General features: G+C 49.4%; 1 protein-coding gene across 9 annotated transcripts in view; it reads left to right on the top strand.

The window, feature by feature from the left end:
• Positions 1-20,511, top strand: part of Gatad2a (GATA zinc finger domain containing 2A) — an 89,802-nt gene extending 69,291 nt beyond the window's left edge. Inside the window, exons 3-12 of one of the 9 annotated variants that reach the window (XM_051178042.1) lie at positions 11,859-11,982; positions 12,092-12,223; positions 12,406-12,495; positions 13,314-13,445; positions 13,522-13,716; positions 15,229-15,508; positions 16,902-17,203; positions 17,787-17,861; positions 18,171-18,363; positions 19,651-20,511. In XM_051178042.1, coding sequence (XP_051033999.1) covers positions 11,859-11,982; positions 12,092-12,223; positions 12,406-12,495; positions 13,314-13,445; positions 13,522-13,716; positions 15,229-15,508; positions 16,902-17,203; positions 17,787-17,861; positions 18,171-18,363; positions 19,651-19,781 — 1,654 coding nt within the window. In that variant the 3' untranslated portion in view covers positions 19,782-20,511. The remainder of the gene's footprint in view (positions 1-11,858; positions 11,983-12,091; positions 12,224-12,405; positions 12,496-13,313; positions 13,446-13,521; positions 13,717-15,228; positions 15,509-16,901; positions 17,204-17,786; positions 17,862-18,170; positions 18,364-19,650) is intronic. The other 8 variants (XM_051178045.1, XM_051178046.1, XM_051178044.1 and 5 more) reach the window with 8 other exon arrangements.
• The last annotated feature ends 759 nt before the right edge of the window (positions 20,512-21,270 follow it).

Genomic DNA, 21,270 nt, shown 5'->3' with positions numbered 1-21,270 from the left:
GTCCTTACTGTAATGCATTTTACTAGTGGCTGCTTGGGACAGAGGTTAAAGGCAACTTTGGACTTGCCACCTCATAAAGACACCATCGATCTGCAATGAGGAAAGGGCCTGGCATGCTGCATGCCTTTAATCTTAGCACTTGATGTAAAGGCAGGTGGATCTGTGAGTTAGAGACCAGGCTGGTCTACATAGCGTGATCCTATCTCAAAAGAAGAAAAGGGAAAAAGGGAAGGTTTAAGGCTAGGGAGATGTCCAATGGATAAATTGCTTGCTGTATAAGCTTGAGGACCAGATTTTGAGTTCCCTAGAACCTATATGAAAGCAGGGCAAGCCAAATGGCTATCTGTAGCGCTCAGGAACCAGAGATGGGACCTCCAGAGCAAACTGGCTATCTAAAATAGTCTAAGTTGGCAGATACGGGTTCAGCAAGACTTCTGCCTCAATGCAGCAAGTGGAGAATTAACAAGAAAGAACACTCTAAGTAAACTCCAGACTTTCACATTCATGTGCATACACACCACAGATGCTTGTACACCATGGGTGAGCATACTCAGAGGAAAGGCTTACTTATGCTCTAGGGATGTGGTTGTGTTCTGGGGCCCAGTGCCTTTGGGCCTGTGGTGAAGCTACATGTGGTGGCAGTGTAGGTAGAGGAAACTGCCCAGCTCCTGGTGGCTGGTGACAGCAGAAACGAGAGAGTCTCGTAGTCGTTTTTGTGGGCACATAACACAAGGCTTCTGTTGAAGCATACTGTCTGAGCAGAGCCTCTCCAATTCTGCTCTGTGATGAGTGAGTTCTGACAGGCACATACATGTGAATTGACAAGGTAAAGCACCTATCACTCAGAGCCTTTGGAAGAGCCTTTCACAGTGCCACACACTTTCTACCCTCCTGTCATCTGCCTTCCTTGCCTCAAAGTTGCTGAGTAGTGTTAGTTGAGTTCAGTAGCACCCCCTCCTTCCTTACATATGGACAGTGACCAACCTTGCTCTTGCTCCATGCTTGCAGTTGATGGCCGGCTCCTGAGGTCTGTGTGTTTCAGTCATCTTAAAGAAGCTGAAGGCTGTCTCCCCCCCCCCCCCAAATGTCCAGGTCTTTAGTATATGTGGCAGTTTATTTCTTATGGACTCTGCTACTAGGTCCGTTGACCTGCATGTATCTTCCAGGTCTTCCTCTGTCACTTTGCTGCTCTAATGGAAGTGCAAGGCCAGGTCTGTGAGAGAAAAGTGACTGCTCATCATAAGCTGCATTTTGGGGTAAACCACACGCATAGGGACAGGTTAGACATCATCTTCCCTAGAATGTAGACTAGGCCTGCCACCCAGTGACCCAAATGTTGGGCTGATACAGCCTCAACATGTACATGTGTTGACTATCACCTCAAATTTTTGGGTTTTTGGGACAGGGTTTTTCTCCATGTATCCCTGGCTGTCTTGAAACTCACTCTATAGATCACCTGCCTCTGCTTTCCAAGTGTGGTATTAAAGGTGTGAGGCACTACCACTGTCTCTTGTAGCCCCTGTCAGGAAGCCTGTGTCCTATACTGTGCTCCTGGTCTGAGGGTAAGTGTTCCTTCTTGGATGGCTCTCAAACATTATCCACCTTGATTGACTTCTCTGCTTATCCACAGCGCCCTTGAATTCTGGTACTTGTTGCCTTTTTCTGTAATTTTGTGCACTACTTGGACTTCAGTGAACACTGGGTGGCTTGAAGGATAGGAATGCCTCCTTAAAGGAAAGACCACAGGCTACCTTGTGTCATAGCTATCAGGTAGGCAAGTTCTGCTTTTCGGAACTTAGATTCATGGCCTTTTACATCTTCTTTCTCAGTTTGTGCCTCTTTTCACTGGGTTTCTTGTTCCTATCTTTTTTTTGTCCTCCCTTCCTCCTCCTCTGTCTCCCCTTTCTTCCTCTCTCTTTCTGACCATCCCAGAACTTAGTCTGTAGATCAGGCTGGCCTCAAACTCAGATCCGCCTGCTTCTCCCTCTTGAGTGCTAGGATTAAACGTGTGCTAACACTGCCCCCCACCCCAGACTTGTTTGCCTGTTTGTATGTGTTCCATGTATATGTGCCTAGTGTCCATAGGGGCCAGAGGAGTATGTCAGATGCCCTGGAACTAGAGATGTATAGGTGATTATTAGCTGTCATGTGGGTACTGGGTACTCAACCCAGATACTCTGGAGGAACATCAAGTACCCCTAACATTTGAACTGTCTCTCTAGCTCCATTTGTTGCTTTTAATTGGTAGCTTTTTTCCTGGCCTGGTGTTCCTTGAGGGAGTCCTGCCTCCTGTCCTGATGGGAGAGCAGAGTGAAGAAGAAGAGTGTTTGGTGTATAGAGCAGGCTTCTTAAGAAGCAAGAGTGGGTACCAGGGCATTATAGGGTTTGGTGGCCCCAGGTACAGCAACAGAAATCACCAGAAGGTGGACTGTGCTAGTCCATGAAAGGGCTCTTTAGGAAAATAATGGCAGGCCTTCTAGGAAGGGTTCTGGGTTGTATGTTGATATTGTCAAGAAGATAAACCAAGGGTGATAGTGTGGAGAGGAAGAGCTGGGAATCCTGCTGTGTTGTGTCTTGGTTCCGCATGGCCTTGGGTGAGCCCTGTTGTCTCTGTGTTGTCTCACAGAATAAGACTTTTCATAGTGCTATAAGGACAAGTGTTTCTGGAAGAAAGACTGGAAAGAGGATGTGCCCCAGATACCTGAGGGATGGAGGACATGCAATGCCAGGGAGATGCTGAGTTCCCTGAGGTTGAGGTTCAGGCAGGTGCCGTGGCAACATAGAAGGCCCTGTACTCCCTCAGGAGTGAGAGATGAGGAAGTGGTGTCTGGTGGCTAGAGAGGTGGGAGACTTGCCAGTAATTGCTGTATGTTCCCATCCTTAATTCCAAGTCATCATAGGGTGTGTGTGTGTGCGCGCATGCTTTCTGTTTGGAACACTTGGTAGGTTTGTGCAGAGAAGCTGCATTAATTAATTAATATCTTTACTGTTCCAGTTTTAGTATAAGTGCTGTCAAAACAAGAACTTGAGACAAGGTTTCATGTAGCCTGGGCTGTAGCTAGGGAAGGCCTTGAACTTCTGATCAGCTTCTACCTACAAAGTGATGGGGTGGCAGACCTATGTCACTACACCAGCGTATAGCTTAAACTTTTTCTTTTTTTTAATGACCATCACTGTGTAGCTATGGCTGGCCTTGAACTCATAGAGATCTGCCTAGTTCTGCCTCCGTAGTATTGGAATAAAAGGTGTGTGCCACCGTGCCTAGAAGTGGCTTACATTTGAAAACACAGCTTTGCAGCCAGAGTAAAAGTCATTACAGATTATGACATGTCGGGATGATAAGACTGGGGAAGCTGGAGACTTGGCAGCTGAGAGCAGTAGTTGCTTCCAGAGGACCCATGATAGGCGGTTCACACCTGCCCCAGGGATCTGATGGCTCCAGGCAACTTGGATTTGTGGAATGACTGTGGATGTCTAATGTAGTAGAAAATTTAAAAATTGTAATTAATTGAATTAAAGATGACTGTAATAAGCCTATGAAGTAGCAGCATACATGGTGTTTTTATGCTCCTTGGCTGGCTGATGGGTTGTGTTTCAACCATATTAAGCTGAAAATTACTGAATCCATCCAACAGAGCAAGGGGTGTTTGCATCTGGGGGCTGTCGATATACTTCCTGATTTTCTGTTACCATAAAGCAAAAATCTTAAGTCAGTGATCACCTCTGTTTAGTAAATCTCTTGGAATAATTTATTGCTGGGCCCTTTCTTTGCTTCTGTGCTTGGTGGTGGCTGTTAGGATGGAGGTATGTGCAAGAGATCATCATTTGCGGAACCAAGGGAGGATGGTAGTCCTGTGGGTGTGTGGAAACCACTGATGGACTCTGAAGTTCAGGCTGTTCTCAGACTCATTGGAATCCTCCTGTCCAAGCTTCTTTCCAATGCTAGGATTACAGGTGTGAATCACTACACCTAACCCCAAAGAAACATTTTTTTTTTCCAATGTAAGTTTTATTTATTTATTTATTTATTTTCTATTTTATGTGTTTTACTGGCATGTATATAATTGCCCCATGTGTGTGCCTGGTGCTAAAGGTCAGAAGACAGCATCAGATGCCTAGAACTGAAGTTAAGTTCTTCTGAGCTGCCACATCCATGTTGGGAACTAAACTTTGGTGCTCTGCAAAACCAGTAAGCACTCTTAACCTTGTTGATCAGTGTTTTTAGCTCCATAGTTTTCCTTGAGTATTAGCAAAGCCTATTTGTGTACTCCATTGTGAATAGATCACTGGGGTCCTTGACACACATAGTGAATCAAGCTTCACAGGTATTCACCATCCCAGTCTCTGTTCTTCTTGCCCCAGGCTCCCAAGTGGTGTTTAGTCTTCACCATACCTTCCACCCCTCAGGGTAGTGTTGAGATGTGCTGACCAGGTGTTCTGTTGCTATCCCTCCATCGGGGTTGGATATTCTGTGGTGGCAGTGAGGCTGGGGTAATCAGAATTGTCAGACTTGCAGGTGGCACCCACCTTGAGCCTCTTGCCTGGTTAGCATGTTGGTTTCTTACCCATGTCCTGTGAAAAAAAGCCACTGTACATCCTGTGCTAGAGTGTGGGGCTCTGGCTGCCGCCTCCTTAAGGAGAGCTGTCTACTCTGATTTTGTAGGATTCTCCTTCTGGGAGTTGAACCTATTCTCCCCAAATGCTCATGAACTTACATGTGCATTGGTAGTGCTGTTGGAATGGTAGAACACTCATTTCTGTAGTGACAGAGAAACTCCAAATGCCCCATCACTGGTGTCTATGGCAGGGCTCCGAACCCCACATAGTCCATGTTTCTAAAACTTTGCTCATCAGAATATTCTACTTAATTGCTAGTCTCAATCAGCACCCGGAATTTTTTGTGATGTTATGGTTTCTGTGTTAATCTTTTTAGGAGAAGTGCCTACAGGTACACAAGTCTTCTTCCCCCTTTTTTCATCCAGGAAACTGCATATGTCACACTACAGGACTGCTTCATCTGTCTGTCCCCTTTGTCACAGAGCATTGAAAGAACACATCTCAGGGCTCCTGTGGTAAATGGATGTTCTGTCCCACAGGTCGGGCCACTAAGCATCATGACATCTGTCCACACACTGACTCATCCTGCCTTGTCTGGGTTGAGTACACCTTGAACCTCAGGTGTCTGAAGGGACATACCAGGCAGCTGTAGTGGTGCCTATACTGGCTCCTTACAGTTTTCCCCAGAATGCAGGCCAGTTTTGCTTTGCTGGCAATTAAGCTGGCCTCTTGTCTGGGAGGTGTGATTACATATATTTGCTATAGGTCCAGCTCCTACTTTGCTGGGACATTGTATGTGTTCCTTCCTGAGGGGTGGTGGTGGATGATTTTGGCCTGGATCTCTCCCTTTGGTTCTGGGTACCACCCCCTAACCAAATTAGCCCAGTACTCTGACAGTCAATTGGTGACTACTGTAGGACAAGTTCCTGTTTAACTGATGAAGTGTGAGGGCTATATCCCTATCCTTACACTATCCCTTTCTTACCTACTTTAAGGTACTGTTATCAATACTGCCCGTGGTCCAGGGCTTTAGCTTATACAGAGGAGTGTAACTACACATATGGGACATGACAGCCTCAGTGACAGTAAGTGTGTGGGACCAGCTTCTCCTTGTGCACATGTTTTCCTGAGCAGCCCATGTGGGCCACCCCACCCCCACAGTGGCATTTTCATCCCTGGGGGTTCCCAAGTTGTTTGCCGGGCAGTGAATAACCCTGAGCAGTCACCTAGCCTTGCCATGACTGGTGTCTTCCCTTGCACACTGGCAGTGCTGCTAATAAGGAATGCCACACTGTGGTTGACATGGGTGGCCACTGTAAAGTGTCAGCAGTTCTGTGGTTGTGGAACTTCCTACTGATGGCTTCTACTGTGTTTCTGAGCCAAGTACATAGGACTTAAGCTTTCCAAGGTACCAGTTGCTCTGGCCTCCTTGGGAACCCATGAGTATACCACTGTGGTCCCCCAGCAGCTTCTACAACCTTTAGCTGCTCTTCACTGCCCTTGCCTGGAAGGAGGCAGCATTGTTGGCTGGGTACCACCTAGCCTTGCTGCTCTGTGATGCAGCCCCACAGGCCATGTGCTCTCTTTCCCTGTATCTCACTAGGTTGGAGCTCCAGAGCAGAAGTCTTTAAGGAGCTAAAGTCTCCAGGAAGAGTGGTGGCTGGCACTCAAAAATCCCAGCGCAACTGCTTACCTCTGTGGTAGAAAGGTGGCACATGTTCTGCATCCCAGCCAGATGTCTGGGTTATAGCTGGATGTTGTGATGATGGATGCTAAGGATTGGCAAGGAGCAAGTGGGCTCTAAAATGCCTATCTGTTCACTGCTCACCCCGAGACAGGCAGCCTGGGCTATTCTTGTTACAAGGGTCCCTGAAGGAGAAAGCAACAGGCAGAGGGTGGGGGGCAGGAGAGAATCCATGTGAGTTGTTCCTGTGCCCACATGGTAAGAAAGGTCATTGAGAGGTGTCTGAATACTCAGCCCAGGGGCTGTTGGGTTATTGTGGGGAACAGTGCCCAGTGTTAAAGGTGCCACACACCTTTAATCCCAGCACTCAGAGGCAGAGGCAGGTGGGTCTCTTGAATTCAAGGCCAGCATGGTCTACAGAGTGAGTTCCAGTACGGCCAGGGCTACATACAGAAACTATTTCAGGGGTGGGAACTCTCTGGTAGGTCTTTCTAGAAGTGGGTTTGTGTTTGGGTAAGTAGTAGTACAGTGAATGTGTAAGTGTTCTTAGCGTCAAGTCAGATGCACTGCAGGTGACCTGTTAAACAGAGGCACCCCAGGCCTCCCATGGACCCTCCAGGTGCAACTCCTTACTCACCCTTTATCCTGCAGCTCTGGTCTGCTGTGTGCTTGACTCAGCCTGTCCTACATGTTGACAAAAGAAGGCTGCCTCCACTGCCCTGTGTGGGGAGCTACTGAGGTGGGACATTTCCTCTCCTGCTTTCCTTCTTGTTCCCTGCTTTGTCCCAGTGACTGTCCTCTGTTGGGGACAGTCTAAGGAAGGAGACATAGGCCACTCTAGTGGTTTGAAGCAGTGCTGTGTTGATGCTTTACTATTTGGCATTGTGTGGGCTTGCTGGTCCCATGTCAGTTATCCTGGGTTTCCATTAGTCACATACAATGGCTGACACGGGCCAAACCCATTTCTGTCCTCCCAGACAGTGGGCTTGTCCTACATCATGTGGCCTGAGCCAGTGTTCTGAAAGCCTGTGTAGAAGCTACCAGGATGCTGAGATCTGGCTCAGGGATTCAGCAGTGCTAAACTCTCCCAGGTGTTTTGGTGTTCAATAGCTGCCCATACATGCAAGATTTTCACTCAGACCCTAGATGTCAGTGGAATCCTAAGTAAACAGATCATGTTTTAAATCACCCAGGGTATAGCAGTGAACCCCATCCTCCTATCCTTCACATCCTTTGTCAGCTTGTAAGCCTGAACAGGTGCCTTCCCACCCACCCCCCTATGGAAAGTCTCAAGAGGGCTCCTCTGTGGTCCAGCTCACAGGGTTACAACCTGTCAGCATAACTGTGGGGAGTCTGGTGTTGCTGAACCTCTAGGACATTGGCCTGTCAGATTTGGAGAAGTAGCCACTGTGGCCTGATATAAGAGGCTACACCAACCTCAGAGTTGGCTTTGAGCATGTAGCCCTACCTTTGTTTTTTTGAGAAAAGGTTTTTGTGTGTGTGTGTGGCCCTGGCTGGGCTGCAACTCACTGTGTAGACCAGACTAGTCTTGAACTCAGATCTGCCTGCCTCTGCTTCTCAAGTGCTGGGACTGAAGATATGTGCCTGGCCAGACAGCCACATCTTGTCAAGGTGGAAACAGGTCCTTTAGGACCAGCAAAGCCACTCCTAGGTGAACATTGGGGAACAGAACAGTCTCATGCTGTCCCATTGCCTTGACAGTGTGACTCCTACTCTGATTGTTGCTGAGACATCTGAGCCTTTGAGACCCTGAGAGAAGTAGAGGATAAGTGGTATCCTTCAAGAAGCAGAAGTCAGGACCACCTGCTGTCTCTTACTGTGTGGGGGCACTCAGCAGCCAGTCCCTTAGTCTCAAACCCACAGCCTTCGTGGGTGCTTCTCTCCACAGGACATTGCTGATGCCTATAGGAGACAGCACTGGGGGACAGTCCCCTGGCTCTGGAAAGAAGCCCCTTGGTCCCTTTCACCCCAGCCTACTCAGTCCTAGTGAGTCTATCGCTCTGGCTCCGGCTCTGGTGGGAGCACTTTATTTAGGATCTGCATAGCTTAGTGCCTTGATCCTCCTGTGCCTTTATTGGGACCTGAGGTTATGTCACCTATGTGAGAGATATAGGTTTAGGGTGGGGAATCCCTCCTGTGAGTCAGAGAAAGATGTGCCACTGAGTGGGAGTTTGAGGGGGAGGGAGGCTGTTGAGGTTTGGGTATAGAAGGGTAGGTGGGTGGATTATGCTTTAGCTGTGCTGGGCCCCAGTGTTGGCCCTGAAGAGGACTTCTGGTCCTGAGTGAGGTGTCTTAGGCTTAGGGCTGTAGGCTCTGGACAGATTCTCACCTTAGGTGATGTGTTGTTTGTGCAGTGTGGGTCTGGATAACCATTATTTGGAAACCTTTTCTTTGACTTTCTGCAGTTTGAGGTGCATAGGAATGCTTTATGTTTAGGGTTTGTAGGACTTCTTGGATAAACTTCCCCATAAATAAATTTAGGGCTTTCTTTTAGTCCTTCCATTCTGTTCCCACCTGTGAACTTGTCTTCTATCCTGTATCCTGTATGCTCCAGTGGGCCATAACTCTAAGGACAGAGCCATATTTGCCATACTTGTACCAAGAAGATGTAGGTTTGGGAGAACCGGGCCCCAGGAAGCCTCATTTGAGAACCACAGAGGTCCAGTTCCCAAAGCCAACTCTGTATTTCCTCCATGAAACTCCTTCCTTACATCAGGTTGAAGGAACATGGATAGGAACTGAGCACCTCCCCTGGCAAGAGGGTAAGAGGTCAGCTACCCTGCAGGACACTGCAGACTCCCTGGTAGGAAATAGAGCTTTTGGTGTTGATGACCAGGCTGGTCTGTTTCCAGGGGTCTTTGCCAGTGACATTGTGCTTCAGTATGTTTTCAACATGGGCAGGCAGGACAAGTTCATACAGCTTCCTAATAAAGCAGTTGACCCAGACTGCCTGGCCATGTGACACAGCCATCTGCACGCCGTTCTTGATGCTCCTCTTGCTGTGTTTTATTCTTTTATTAGAATCTCTCCAGTGCCTATTGCTATTTGATCCATGTGTGACTAACTATTCCTTAATTAAAAGCTGTTTAGAAAAGGACAGAGAATCTTGAAGGAACTTTTATTAAAACCTGAGATTTGAAAAGTTTTTCAGTTTGGAAACAAGCTGGGCTTGTGGTTTCCTCTGTATGTGAGAAATGACCACAGGTGACTGGGTGCCTTGGACACAGGCACAGTCCTCTGGAGGCTGCACAGAAAGGGCCTTAGGGTGAGTGGAGCCTCCATTTTCTGATAGCACCTGAACCCTTACCTCTCTTCTCAAAATGAAGACTGTGTGTCACAAACCGGTTAGAACTGCCCGGTTGCCATGGTTTTCACGTTGGAAGGCACAGTTAAAGGGTCACATGACCAAGGAGGGAAATGCCTTTGTCACATGACCTTTTGGTGGCCTGATTAGCATAGAGGAAGTTCACTGCAGGCTGCCTGTGGCTGGGATGCTGAGTGATCACTGGCAATGACATCACTTCTGAGGTGTATTATTGGTTAGTTTGGGCCCAAGATTGGGTCAGAGATCACAATGGTCAGGGCTGCCTTCCAAGGAGGCCTCAGCCCAGGATGGTCTCCGCTCCAGCCTTACTTTCTTTTCATCCCTGGGGCAAATCTCAAGCTTTATTAGAGGTCTACCTCAGGAAGATAGAAAAGAGGTAACCCCCACTGTTGACTGCTCTTCAGTCTGTGCATGCCCAGGAAGCCCAGTCCTGGTCTGTAATTCAATCCTGGGTACCTCTCAAACCTGGCTGCTCTGTCCAATACCACATCTACAGGGCCAGGCTGGGCCTCTGCTGCTGCAAAGTATGAGGTTGATGGTGTGCACAGCCCATGGGCCTGGAGTTAGAGCTGCCAGGTCATCTTGAAAGCTGGTCTTGCCCAGTGTAGGGCCCATGGGGCCATCATCCAAGAGAGACAGGCCTGGAGTGTTTGAAGAGACCCGAGAGAGCTGCCCAGGGTCTCCAATTTTTTTAAAAATGATTTATTTTATGTGTGTTGGTGTTTCTCCTTGTGTACCTGTGTAAGGGTTTTGGGTCCCCTGGAACTCCAGTTACTGAGAGTTAGGAGCTGTCATGTGGCTGCTAGAAAAAATTGAACCTGCCCTTAACCATGGAGCAATTTCTCCAGCCCCTCCAGGGTCTCTCTTAAATGATCAGTTTCTGGGATACCAAAGCCTGATATTCAACAACCCCCAGACTCTGTAGACCCTAGGCTTGGGTCTTCAGATTTTGTCCTACCTTACCTCTGGCCTGACAACCTGGCAGCCACTGTCAGGGTTTATGTGTAGCTGCCATGAGCCTCTGAGTGGAACCAGGAAGCCAGAGCCACATCTGGCTGGTCAGTCTGCCTCTGACCAGCTTCCTAATGGCTATGGGGGTCCAGAGGCTCTTCAGTAAGTGACTCAACTCACTCTAGTACAAACCTCTGGAACAGCTTTGTGTTGTGACTGCCAATTAACTTTATCCATGTTTGTCTCCTGTGTCACAGTGTCACCTAGTGGACATGTACTGAGCTGCTTTTCTACAAGCTATATGGGAGATGAGTTCTCAAAGGGTGTTGGAGGTACACATCCAGGGGCAGTTTGTAGTGTGCCTTCTATGCACAGTGCCTTTTTAGGATTTGCTGCTCCCACCCCTGTGGTACAACTACAGTACATTTGGTCCTGAGGTTTAAAAACAACAAATGTACGCCCTCTGACACCCTTTACAAAGAGGGAAGTCCAATGTCCTGAGTGCTCCTGTGTGGGTTAACTGACATAGACTGTGCTGGGCCAGCAGCTCAGTGCCTGGCCTTTAGGGAATGTGGAAAGAGTGCTCAGTGTTGTGGAACTATGATAACTGGCAGCTCCTGCCACAACCCAGCTCCTAGGGGACTGTTTGGCTGTTGGTTCACAGGGAAAGTGAGCTTCCTACACACCATGTGTATTAGAAGGTTGGGTGATAGTGGTGGGTGTTGCGTGGTGTGGCTTCCTCTGAAACTTGGAGGAGTATGCAGAGTTGGGGGCAGAGGGCAAAGTGTAGCCAGTAGGACAGCATTGCTATCCTCAGGCAGAGCTGTTCTGACCCTTGAGACAATGGCTCTTTTGAGTTTCAAAGTCACTGCAGCCACTTGCCATGTCTGTCCTAGGTAGGTGCTTCTGCACATGGCCCCAAGTCCCCTTGTAAGGTGAAAAGCAAAGACCAACAGCATGCCACTGAGCTGTTTTGGTTTTCTGGGGCTTTTTTATGGGATTGGATTGAAGGAGGGGTGGGCTTCCTATTGTATGAATCCCGGGGGAGCCCTTGGCTTCAGAGTGTTCACATCCCATCTGCAGCTCGGTATGTTTACCTGCAATCTAGCTCCACAGTAGAGTAAGTAGCACTTTCCACAGTATCCGTGATGCACCAAGCACTCACAGGAAGGCACATGGTCTCAGGCTGACCGCCCCAGTGACTGGTTAGTTGGGATGAGCATGATGTAGGTGGCAAGAGGAGGCAGCTGCTGACAAAGAGCATCTGGGAGAGGCTGGGAGGGGCTGAGTGCTCTGTTAACCCTTACCTCTGTCTGACAGTGACATTAAGAGACCTCCTTCACCTGATGTGATCGTGCTCTCTGACAGCGAGCAGCCATCAAGCCCAAGGGTGAATGGGCTGACCACAGCAGCCTTGAAGGACACCAGCACTGAGGCGCTCCTGGTGAGAATTTGTAGGGCCTGTGCCCATGCATGGGAGTCCGGCCACCCCAGCTTTGCAGAATCTCTTACTAAGTGAGTCTCTCCCCAATTTTATGCTCTTACTCTCATAGAAAAGTAGCCCAGAAGAACGAGAGCGGATGATCAAGCAGTTGAAGGAGGAGTTGAGGCTAGAGGAAGCAAAGCTGGTCCTGTTGAAGAAGCTACGGCAGAGTCAAATACAAAAGGAAGCCACTGTGCAGAAGGTATGTCTTCTGCCTACCTCAGAGCCTTGTCAGAATCTGGGCATCCCAGGATTAGAGGGGTTGCTCCAGGGCAGAGCCCCAACCCACGGGGTACCTGAGTAGTAGGGAGCAAGAGGAGATAATTACAGGGTGGTGTGTGCAAGACTGTCCACATCCTGCTGATGCACTCTGCTGTCTTATAGCCTGCAGCTTCCTCAGGGAGCACCGTGACCACCCCTCCCCCTCTAGTGCGGGGTACCCAGAACATTCCTGCTAGCAAGACATCACTTCAGGTTAGTATGTATCCTTCTGCTTGTTGACTAGCACCACCACTATTTATAGTTAGGCTCCTGAGCAGCTTTGGTCCTGTGGAAGCAAAGGCTGATTATTCCTTCTGAATAAAGTGGCATGGGGCCTCCTTCCAATTGAACAGGCAAGGACTGAAGTGTCATGTGTACCCCAAACTATCCTACCATACCAGGCTACTATCAATGTCACATAATGGTCAGTGGTAATCAACCAGTAAGATTGAAAGTAGCATGGCTAGAGTAGAACAAACAGACACTCTTCAGTGGACTTTATTGAGGCCTCTCAGCTCAGGCCTCTGCCCACAGGCTTTGGAAGCTCTGTTACACCTTCATCTCCTTCCCCTGGGTGCCCATGGCTCTTGGTAGGCCCATGTGTACAACAAATAGGTATTTTGGCTAATACTTGTTTCTTTGTGTGTTGAATAGGTTTTTGTTTTTTTTTATTTGGTGTTTTGGTAAGAGTGGGTTTTTTGAGAGACATTTCTGTGTATTCCTGGCCGTCCTGGAATTACTCACTTTGTAGATAAGCTGGCCACAACTGGCAGAAATCCACCTGCCTCTGCCTCCCCAAGTGCTGGGATTAAACGGCTCGGCTTGTGTGTTGGTTTTTAATTTGTTACCTTAAAACAGTAACCAACCTAGAGCTGTGGCTTCATTGTTAGAGTCCTTGCCTCATGTTAACTAAGCCCTGCCCACCACATAAATTAGTCTAGTGGCTCAAACCTGTCTTCTATGTAAAGATAGAAGGAATTCTAAGAAACAAAGAACAAATACATGATCTTGGGCCTCAATGTCATTGACAGACCTCCTCTGCTCGAATGCCGGGCAGCATCATCCCACCGCCATTGGTCCGAGGTGGCCAGCAGGTGTCTGCTAAGCTGGGACCACAGGCCAGTTCCCAAGTAGTCATGCCGCCGCTTGTCAGAGGGGCCCAGGTGAGTTTGGCGTGTGTGCTGGGATGGGGCCTGGTGTCCAGCCCTTCCATGGCCTGCCAGGGTTGGTTGGTCTCAGTGGCATTTCTTGTCTCCTGTCTCCCAGCAGATTCATAACATTAGACAGCATTCCTCCACGGGGCCACCACCTCTCCTCCTAGCCCCCCGTGCCTCAGTGCCCAGCATGCAAATTCAGGGACAGAGGATCATTCAGCAGGGACTCATCCGTGTCGCCAATGTCCCCAATACCAGTCTGCTTGTCAACATCCCTCAGGTGAGACCGGAACCTAGTAGCAAGGTTGGAGTGGGGTTGCTAGTAGGTCTCAAGGTGTCATTCTGTCCTCTGGGAGTGGACTGGTGTCACTATCCTGACTCTTGAGTCTGTTGGGGTCTTGGACACCCCTGAAGGTGGGACTGGATTCTTTCAAGAGTGAAGATCATGTACAGATCGGCTTCTAGCAAGGTTAGGAAGCTTTGGATAAAGTGTGGGGACATCTTGGAGATACAGGCATGTGGGAGACAGCAGGCTTTAAGTAAAAAAAAAAAAAAAAAATGGGAGACCACTAGAGGGACACTAGAGCCCTCTGGAGCCTGCCACCCTTCCCAGAGCCACTGCTGCAATACCTCCCCCAGCTCCTGCTGTGTCCTCAGGCTGGGAGGAGAGCATGCCACAGATCCTCCCACAGCCCAGTGGACTATTCTTAGCTATGTCCTTTCACCTCTGTACAGAATCTCTGAGGTGGGAAGGGTCTGTCCCCACCCCTGGGTGGCAGGATAGAAAGAAAGGGGCTAGAGTAAGAGTTGTCTGACAGATGAAATTACCCAGTTTGCAGGCCTTTTGCTGACAGTGAGCTCTTTCTTCCCTTGTCACTGCCTGTCTTCCTCAGATAAGACAGGGCTGGACTCTGGACAGCTCTGACAAAGGATCCTTGCCTGTGTTAAAAAGTTCAGTTCCAGTGCATAGACAATGACTATATAGCAAAACAAAAGATTGGGGTATGGAGCAACTCTTCACAGCAGCCCATGTTCCAACTCTGCTATGCTTAGTATGCTACCATATGCTACCAGGGTGATGTGGCCAGGGCCCCTGCCAGTCAGAGGCTGGAAGCCTGAGCTGGATCCCCTTGCTGAGTGAGGAGGCCCCAACATGTAGAGCCCTCACAGAGTGCCTTGGTTATCTGTTCACCCAGGGAAAGAATGCACAATGCCTTGTATTTTGCAGATATTGTTGACAATCCCCCATAACACCCTAGGAGCCGGGACACTGGCATGGTCAACCTGGGATTGGGGAACGCAGCAGTGGGGTGGGTGCAGTCCACCCTAATGGGGACATGAAGTTGGGTGTGGCATGTGCCACGCAGGAGCTATATTTCCCCATGGCCCTGTATATACTCAGAATCAATCGGGAAGCACTACTGTAGGTATAGACCCCAATGCAGCTTCCCAGCTTGGTCTTGCTGGACTCCTGAACATGTAGGGAGTTGGGTATATAGAACCTGGGTATCCTTGCAGCTATGGACTTAGGTGATAACAGGCCACTCAGATTTACTTTTTTTTTTTTTTTTTTTTTTTTTTTTGGATTTGTTTTTGTTTTGAGACAGGGTGTCACTATGTAGCCCAGGGGTCTTGAACTCCAGAGATGTGCCTCCCCTTGCCTCCTGAGAGCTGGGATTAAAGGAGTGGGCCACGATACCTGGCTCAGACTTACTCTTATAAGGACTCGAGTGTGCATCAGACATGGAACCTGCTTTTGGTAGCCTGAGCCTCACCTAGTTGTCTTCCACAGCCCACTGCAGCCTCGCTGAAGGGGACAACAGTTGCCTCTGCTCAGGCCAGCTCCACCCCCACCAGTGTGGCCTCTGTGGTTGCATCTGCTGAGTCTCCAGCTAGTCGGCAGGCTGCTGCCAAGCTAGCACTGCGAAAGCAACTGGAGAAGACCCTGCTTGAGATTCCACCTCCCAAGCCCCCTGCTCCAGAGATGAACTTCCTGCCCAGTGCTGCCAACAATGAGTTCATCTACCTAGTCGGCCTGGAGGAGGTGGTGCAGAACCTGCTGGAGACACAAGGTGGGTGGGTGGCCTTACCTCCTGCTGCAGCCTTCGGCAAGACATTGAGAATTGGGCGTCAGGCAGCCATGTTGCTACAAGTTGTACTGTGAAGTCAGTTCTGGTGTGGTTAGGGGTGAGGTAGAGCATCTGCAGGGATACCTTTGCCTGGGCCAGGTTTATTTCTTTGGGAACAGTGTGGATAGGACATCTGTAGGACCCCATTGAAACAGCATTAGACAAGGAGTTGTTTTATGGCCCAGTTGGCACCCAGATATAGACCAAGGATCTTGATGCTGAGCTGGTGGGCAAGTTAGTGGTGGTCAGCCCCCAACTGACTTTGTCAGATGCCAGGAGAAAAGAAGGTGAATATGACTGAACCCTGCAGACCTTGGCCCCTTGACTGTGGTCATTTTGCTAGCTCTTTGACACAGATGTAAGGGGCAGTGTGCACAGAGAAGGGCTTCCATTTGTCTGCTCCACTGTGCAAAGAGGAAGATGGTTTGAGCATGCAGAGCTGTGCCCATTGCCTCACTGGAGCTGGGTTGTTGAGTGTGTGCTCCAGGTTCCTGGGATCCCTGGCCCCACACACTTGAGTTGGACCACACCTACCAGCAACCCAGAGCACTGGTGGCCAATAGGATCAGAGGTTTATCCAGTTCATACTCCTCAGGTAACTTTTGTAGCACTCCATGAGCACAGAATTGCACTGGTAATAGCCAACAGGCCCCTGTGGCATGGGGTTAGTAATGCATTGCTGGGAAGCCTGGGTGCTGGCACTCTGTAATGAGATGATACTGATAGAATTGCTAGGGAGAGGTGTCCACTCATGCAAGGCTGGCAGGAGTCACCTCTCATCCCATTGTTGGGGTTAGGCTAACTCTTGTTGCTCAGAACCAGAACATTGCCCACCCTCATCCTGTCGGGCCCACTGTCTGAGTGTACAGGTGAGGTAGGTCAGAGCTGTGGACGGCTAGTGCAGGTACTTCCTCTTAGCTCTGGAGCATTCCTAGAATCCTGTGTGCCATGTCCCTCAGTGTGCATTTGTTCCTCTGCCCCTTCCATGCTGTGGCCTGCAGTGAGGCCCAGAGTGCATGTCAGCAACTCAGCAATACAGCTCATCCACAGTGCAACCAGGCTCCTCCTGGAGCCCAGGCTTGGTTCTATTGCCAGCCACACGAAGAGGAAGTGGCTTGTTTCCTGGCCTCAGCCATCTTCATTGTTTGGTAGCATGTTCCGAAGAAGTGGAAGTGGCAAGTAACTGGCAAGGCCAAGCCAGACCTTTGTCACAGGGCCTTTTCATACAGCCTTTCTGAAATTCATCTACCATGTGTGTACCTATGGTAGGTATCTGCCCAGCCCACTGTCCACAGTCATTGAGGTTACTTTGACAAAGTCACCCTGTCTATTACAGCAGGCAGGATCTCTGCCAGCACAGCTGCTGCTGTGTTATCCCGGGAGCCTTACATGTGTGTTCAGTGCAAGACGGACTTCACATGCCGATGGCGGGAGAAGGGTGGAACTGTTATGTGTGAGAACTGCATGACGTCCAACCAAAAGAAGGCCCTGAAGGTGGAACACACCAGTCGGCTGAAGGCTGCCTTTGTGAAGGCACTACAGCAGGAACAGGAGATGGAGCAGCGACTGCTGCAGCAGGGTGTGGGTACCACCAGCACCAAGGCTGAGCCTGCAGCCCCACATCCCACGCTGAAGCAGGTGAGACTGCAGGATGTTCTGAAGCCGTCTCCTTCCGCCCACCTGCTTGGTGGTTAACTGCAGGCTAAATATCACTTAATGGTGGCATTTGTCAGTGAAAACACTAATTTGCAGTTTCTTTAGATTTTTGTAGCTTTCACTCCCAGTTCACTGGCAAGTACTTCTGTCTAAAATGACTGCTGAGAGCCTTGCTGGGTATTAGGAGCACCCTGGCTATCTGAAGGAGAGGAATGGGGTGTGGACCTGAAAATGCAACTATCCGTTCTTATTTTCTTTTTTGAGACAGGGTCTCCCCATTCAGCTCCAGCTGTCCCAGATCTCACTCTGCAGACCAGGTTGGCCTTGAACTCACAAGAGACCTACCTGCTTCTGCCTCCCCAGTGTGCTGTTCTTTTTTTGTGGTTTGTCTGATCGCACTTTGTACCTCACCAGCAACATTTTTCACCATCTCCTACAAGTATCTGGAGCAGGCAGGTGTTGGCACACTGCCATCATGGCCAGGCCTGTCTGATAGGGTACCCTCAGCCACTTTGGGTTAGTCTCACAGTCCTTGCTGACATACCTTTCAATCCCGTTTGTGTAGGTCATAAAGCCCCGACGTAAGTTGGCGTTCCGCTCAGGAGAGGCCCGTGACTGGAGTAACGGGGCTGTGCTACAGGTCAGAACCCAGCCAGGGCCTCGCCCGACTGCAGGCATGACCACAATCACCAGCCTTTGCTGTGCTCGTGCACTCGCTCACTCGCTCTTGTGCACTCTCTCACTCTCTCCTCTGTGCTTTCCTCTCACTGCCCTTCCTTCTCCTACTATCTCCCTTTTCTCCATACCCTGGTGTAAACTCACGTGGCTGTTTTGACTTTAGACTCTAAGACAAGTGGGTGGGAAGAGGTCAGCCAAAGAAAGAAAGGACACTCCAAGAAACCTGGCCAGCCCTGCCCATGCTAAGCCTGTCTCCCTTTGTGTTCCATAGGCTTCCAGTCAGCTGTCCCGGGGCTCCACCACAACACCTCGTGGTGTTCTGCACACATTCAGCCAGTCACCCAAACTGCAGAATGCTGCCTCAGCTACGGCCCTGGTAAGCAGGACTGGCAGACATTCCGAGAGAGCTGTGAGCACCAGCAAGGGCACCACCTCCAACTGGAAAAAGACAACCCTGAGCACAGGTATGCCTCTACCTCTGGGGAGCTTCTGCCTTTCCTTGTTTGTGGGGTGTAGTCTGGCACAGGCTGGTCTGGAACACTCAGACTCACTAGTTCCCCAACAGCATTATCAAAAGTTGTACAGAGGGTGTACATCCCACTTCCTCTTGAGCACACAGCCTCTGCTTTTCTTTTGGGTTACTAACCAGCTCTCAAATCATGACATAGATGACACAGATTTTTTTTTTTTTTTTTTTTTTTTTTTTTTAAGTTATGAATGCACGGCCTAGCTTTTATAGCCTGTTCTCTTTGTCTGTGTTTTGCCTCAAGGCTTCTTATCTTTCTTTGATTCTGTATGTCCTACTCTATGGCTGGGTAGCCCCTGGCATCTCCCCCTCCCATTTATTCTGTCTCCCTGCCAGTCCTGCCTATTCTACTCCTACCTATCTATTGGCCATTCAGCTTTTTATTAGACTAGTCATGCCTTAGGCAAGAAGTTAAAACAGCAATACATCTTTACATAGTTAAACAAATGCAGCATGAACAAATATAACATACCTTTACACTCCTACATTTGATTCTATTGGGCACCTGTGACTACAGGTTCAGAGGATCAAACCTCCAATTCTGGCTCTCATGGCACCTATACATGCATGTGTGCGCACACACACACACACAAGCGCACACGATCAAAAAAAAAGTAGTGTTTTGTGAGCAGGATGGTGGTGGCACATGCCTTTAATCCCAGCACGAGGGAGGCAGAGGCAAGTGAATCTCAGTGATTTTTGAGGGCAGCTTGGTCTACAGAGCAAGTTCCAGGGCAGCCACAGAGAAACCCTGTCTGAAAAAACCAGAAAATAAAATAAAGTAAATCTTTTTGCTTGTTTTGCAAGTCAGGGTTTCTCTGTGTAGCTTTGGCTGAGGTTAAAGGCATGCTCCGCCACCATATAGCCTAAAAATAAATCATGTGAAAAGCCCAAACAGAGCAATTTGGCATCCCATGACCTCAAGTTCTAGGAAGACAGAGGCAGGAGAACTGCTTAAGGCTAGTAATCTGAGGACAGCCTGGCCAGCACAGAGAGCCTTCATCTCACCTGTATATGCTATCATACTGTTCCATGAAGCTCCATTGCATTGATGGGACCTTGTTTGAGGTTTACTTATCTTTTAGCACTACTTAGGTCACCTCAGTTTGGTCTGGGGTTGAGACAGTTGATGACAGAATGTAGGTTCTGTGGGTCATGGTCCTTCTCATGGGTCCTTTGGGTATGCGCTGAGCTCACTGCTGCCTGTCACTGTGTTCTGTTTCAGGTGGGACCCTCGCGTTCGTCAGCCCAAGCTTGGCAGTGCATAAGACTTCCTCAGCTGTGGACCGTCAGCGAGAGTACCTCCTGGACATGATCCCTCCACGCTCCATCCCCCAATCAGCCACGTGGAAATAGTATGAGCCCGGCCCAGCTGCGGACAGGCCCTCTGCTCTCCCGAGGCCCCTGGTCTAGGACACACAGACCACCCTCCTAACCAGTTGCCTGAGACAGCTCAGGCATTGGCTAATTAGCCCTGCGGTGTTCAGAAGAGGGTACCACCCTGGTGCCCGGGATCAGAACCAGGGACCCTCCCCTGCGGGCCTTCTCCTTTCTTTTTGCCTTTAGTTTGCCCGACACCAGCAGAAACTTGGACCTTGGGGCCAGCTCTGCCTGGCCAGCATGGGTGGGAGCTCACCCTGGACACTGTGACATGCCTGGGCCAGGCTGGCACCAGGGGCTCCCAAAGTTGAGCCAGGGTTTTGTTTTCTTTTGGCTTTTCCCGTTTTAGCTCCCCAGTCTCTGCCTCCTCTTGGCCATCTATAGGTTGAAGTTTGGGTTTTTGTTTTTTCTTTTTTAATCACCTCACAATGATGATGGAATTCGAAGTGAACTGTGTAGACCCAGCCAGGGTCCGTGTTACACGCGGTGCAGTCCTGGCAGGCCCGGGGTGGCAGTGCCCAGGGGTGACAGGTGCCACCATGGCTCCAGTCGTGTCTGTTGCTACAGCCCAGACTCTGTCAGACACTCAGGTGCCAGGGGGTGCTGGGCCTGCTGTGCTGGAACCAGAGCTGGCTGCTGGCAGGGAGGATACTGGGTTATTTTTTTGTGGTTTATTTTATTAAAATTGCTTTCCTTTTCCTCTTCATTTTGGTGGACACAAACAAGCTCAAGGTACCCGAGGGGCACCCAAGTAGGCCCAGAGAGAAACCCCCACAGGGGCCTAGGGTTGACAGGGTTTACTTCAATGACTTCTCAGTCCACAGGGATGTCTTTGAAAGGGCCAGGTCTACTTTAGTTTTGTCTCTCCCCCCCCCCCCCCCCAATTCCCCTCTTTAAAAACTGGTTTCATGGTGAATGGCAGAAACAGCACCGTGTCCAACCTGCACAGAGCGGCCTGGCCTGCCACTCGTCTGCAGTGATTGGTCACTGTTGGGTCCCAACCAGCCCTGGCTTCCCTTGACATAATACAGTTAGGGACTTTAATTTAAACCCTTGTTCTGCAGACACACCCTCTGCAGACATGCCCCTGCCTCCTCCTAATAAAGGCTCATTTAATCCCGTACTCACTTGTGTGCAAATCCTCCGTCTCTAGGAATTACTTGGGCATATGGGAGTTCGAGTTTTGGAAAATCTTTTTGTTGTGTGAAACCCAAGTTTTTTCAGTGGTTTTAGGTTTGAGTGTGTCACTTCCCAAGGTGGATTTTGGGGGAATAAATAGAAATTGACCCTTTTGGGGAGAGAAGGGGTGATAAAATTTTATCAATATATGCAAGCATTTCTTACATGAGTATTTGTGTGCTTGGCAAGTCATTTCCTGTCATCTACCCTTCCTGAGTGGCTGGCCTCTGCTCAGTGACATGGGCCAAGATCTTCTGGCTCTATGGAACAGCAACATTAGGCCTCT

Source organism: Phodopus roborovskii, unplaced genomic scaffold, assembly GCF_943737965.1.
Source record: "Phodopus roborovskii unplaced genomic scaffold, PHOROB, whole genome shotgun sequence".
In the NCBI taxonomy this organism is placed as follows: Eukaryota; Metazoa; Chordata; class Mammalia; order Rodentia; family Cricetidae; genus Phodopus; species Phodopus roborovskii.
This window is presented reverse-complemented; position numbering and strand designations above follow the sequence as displayed.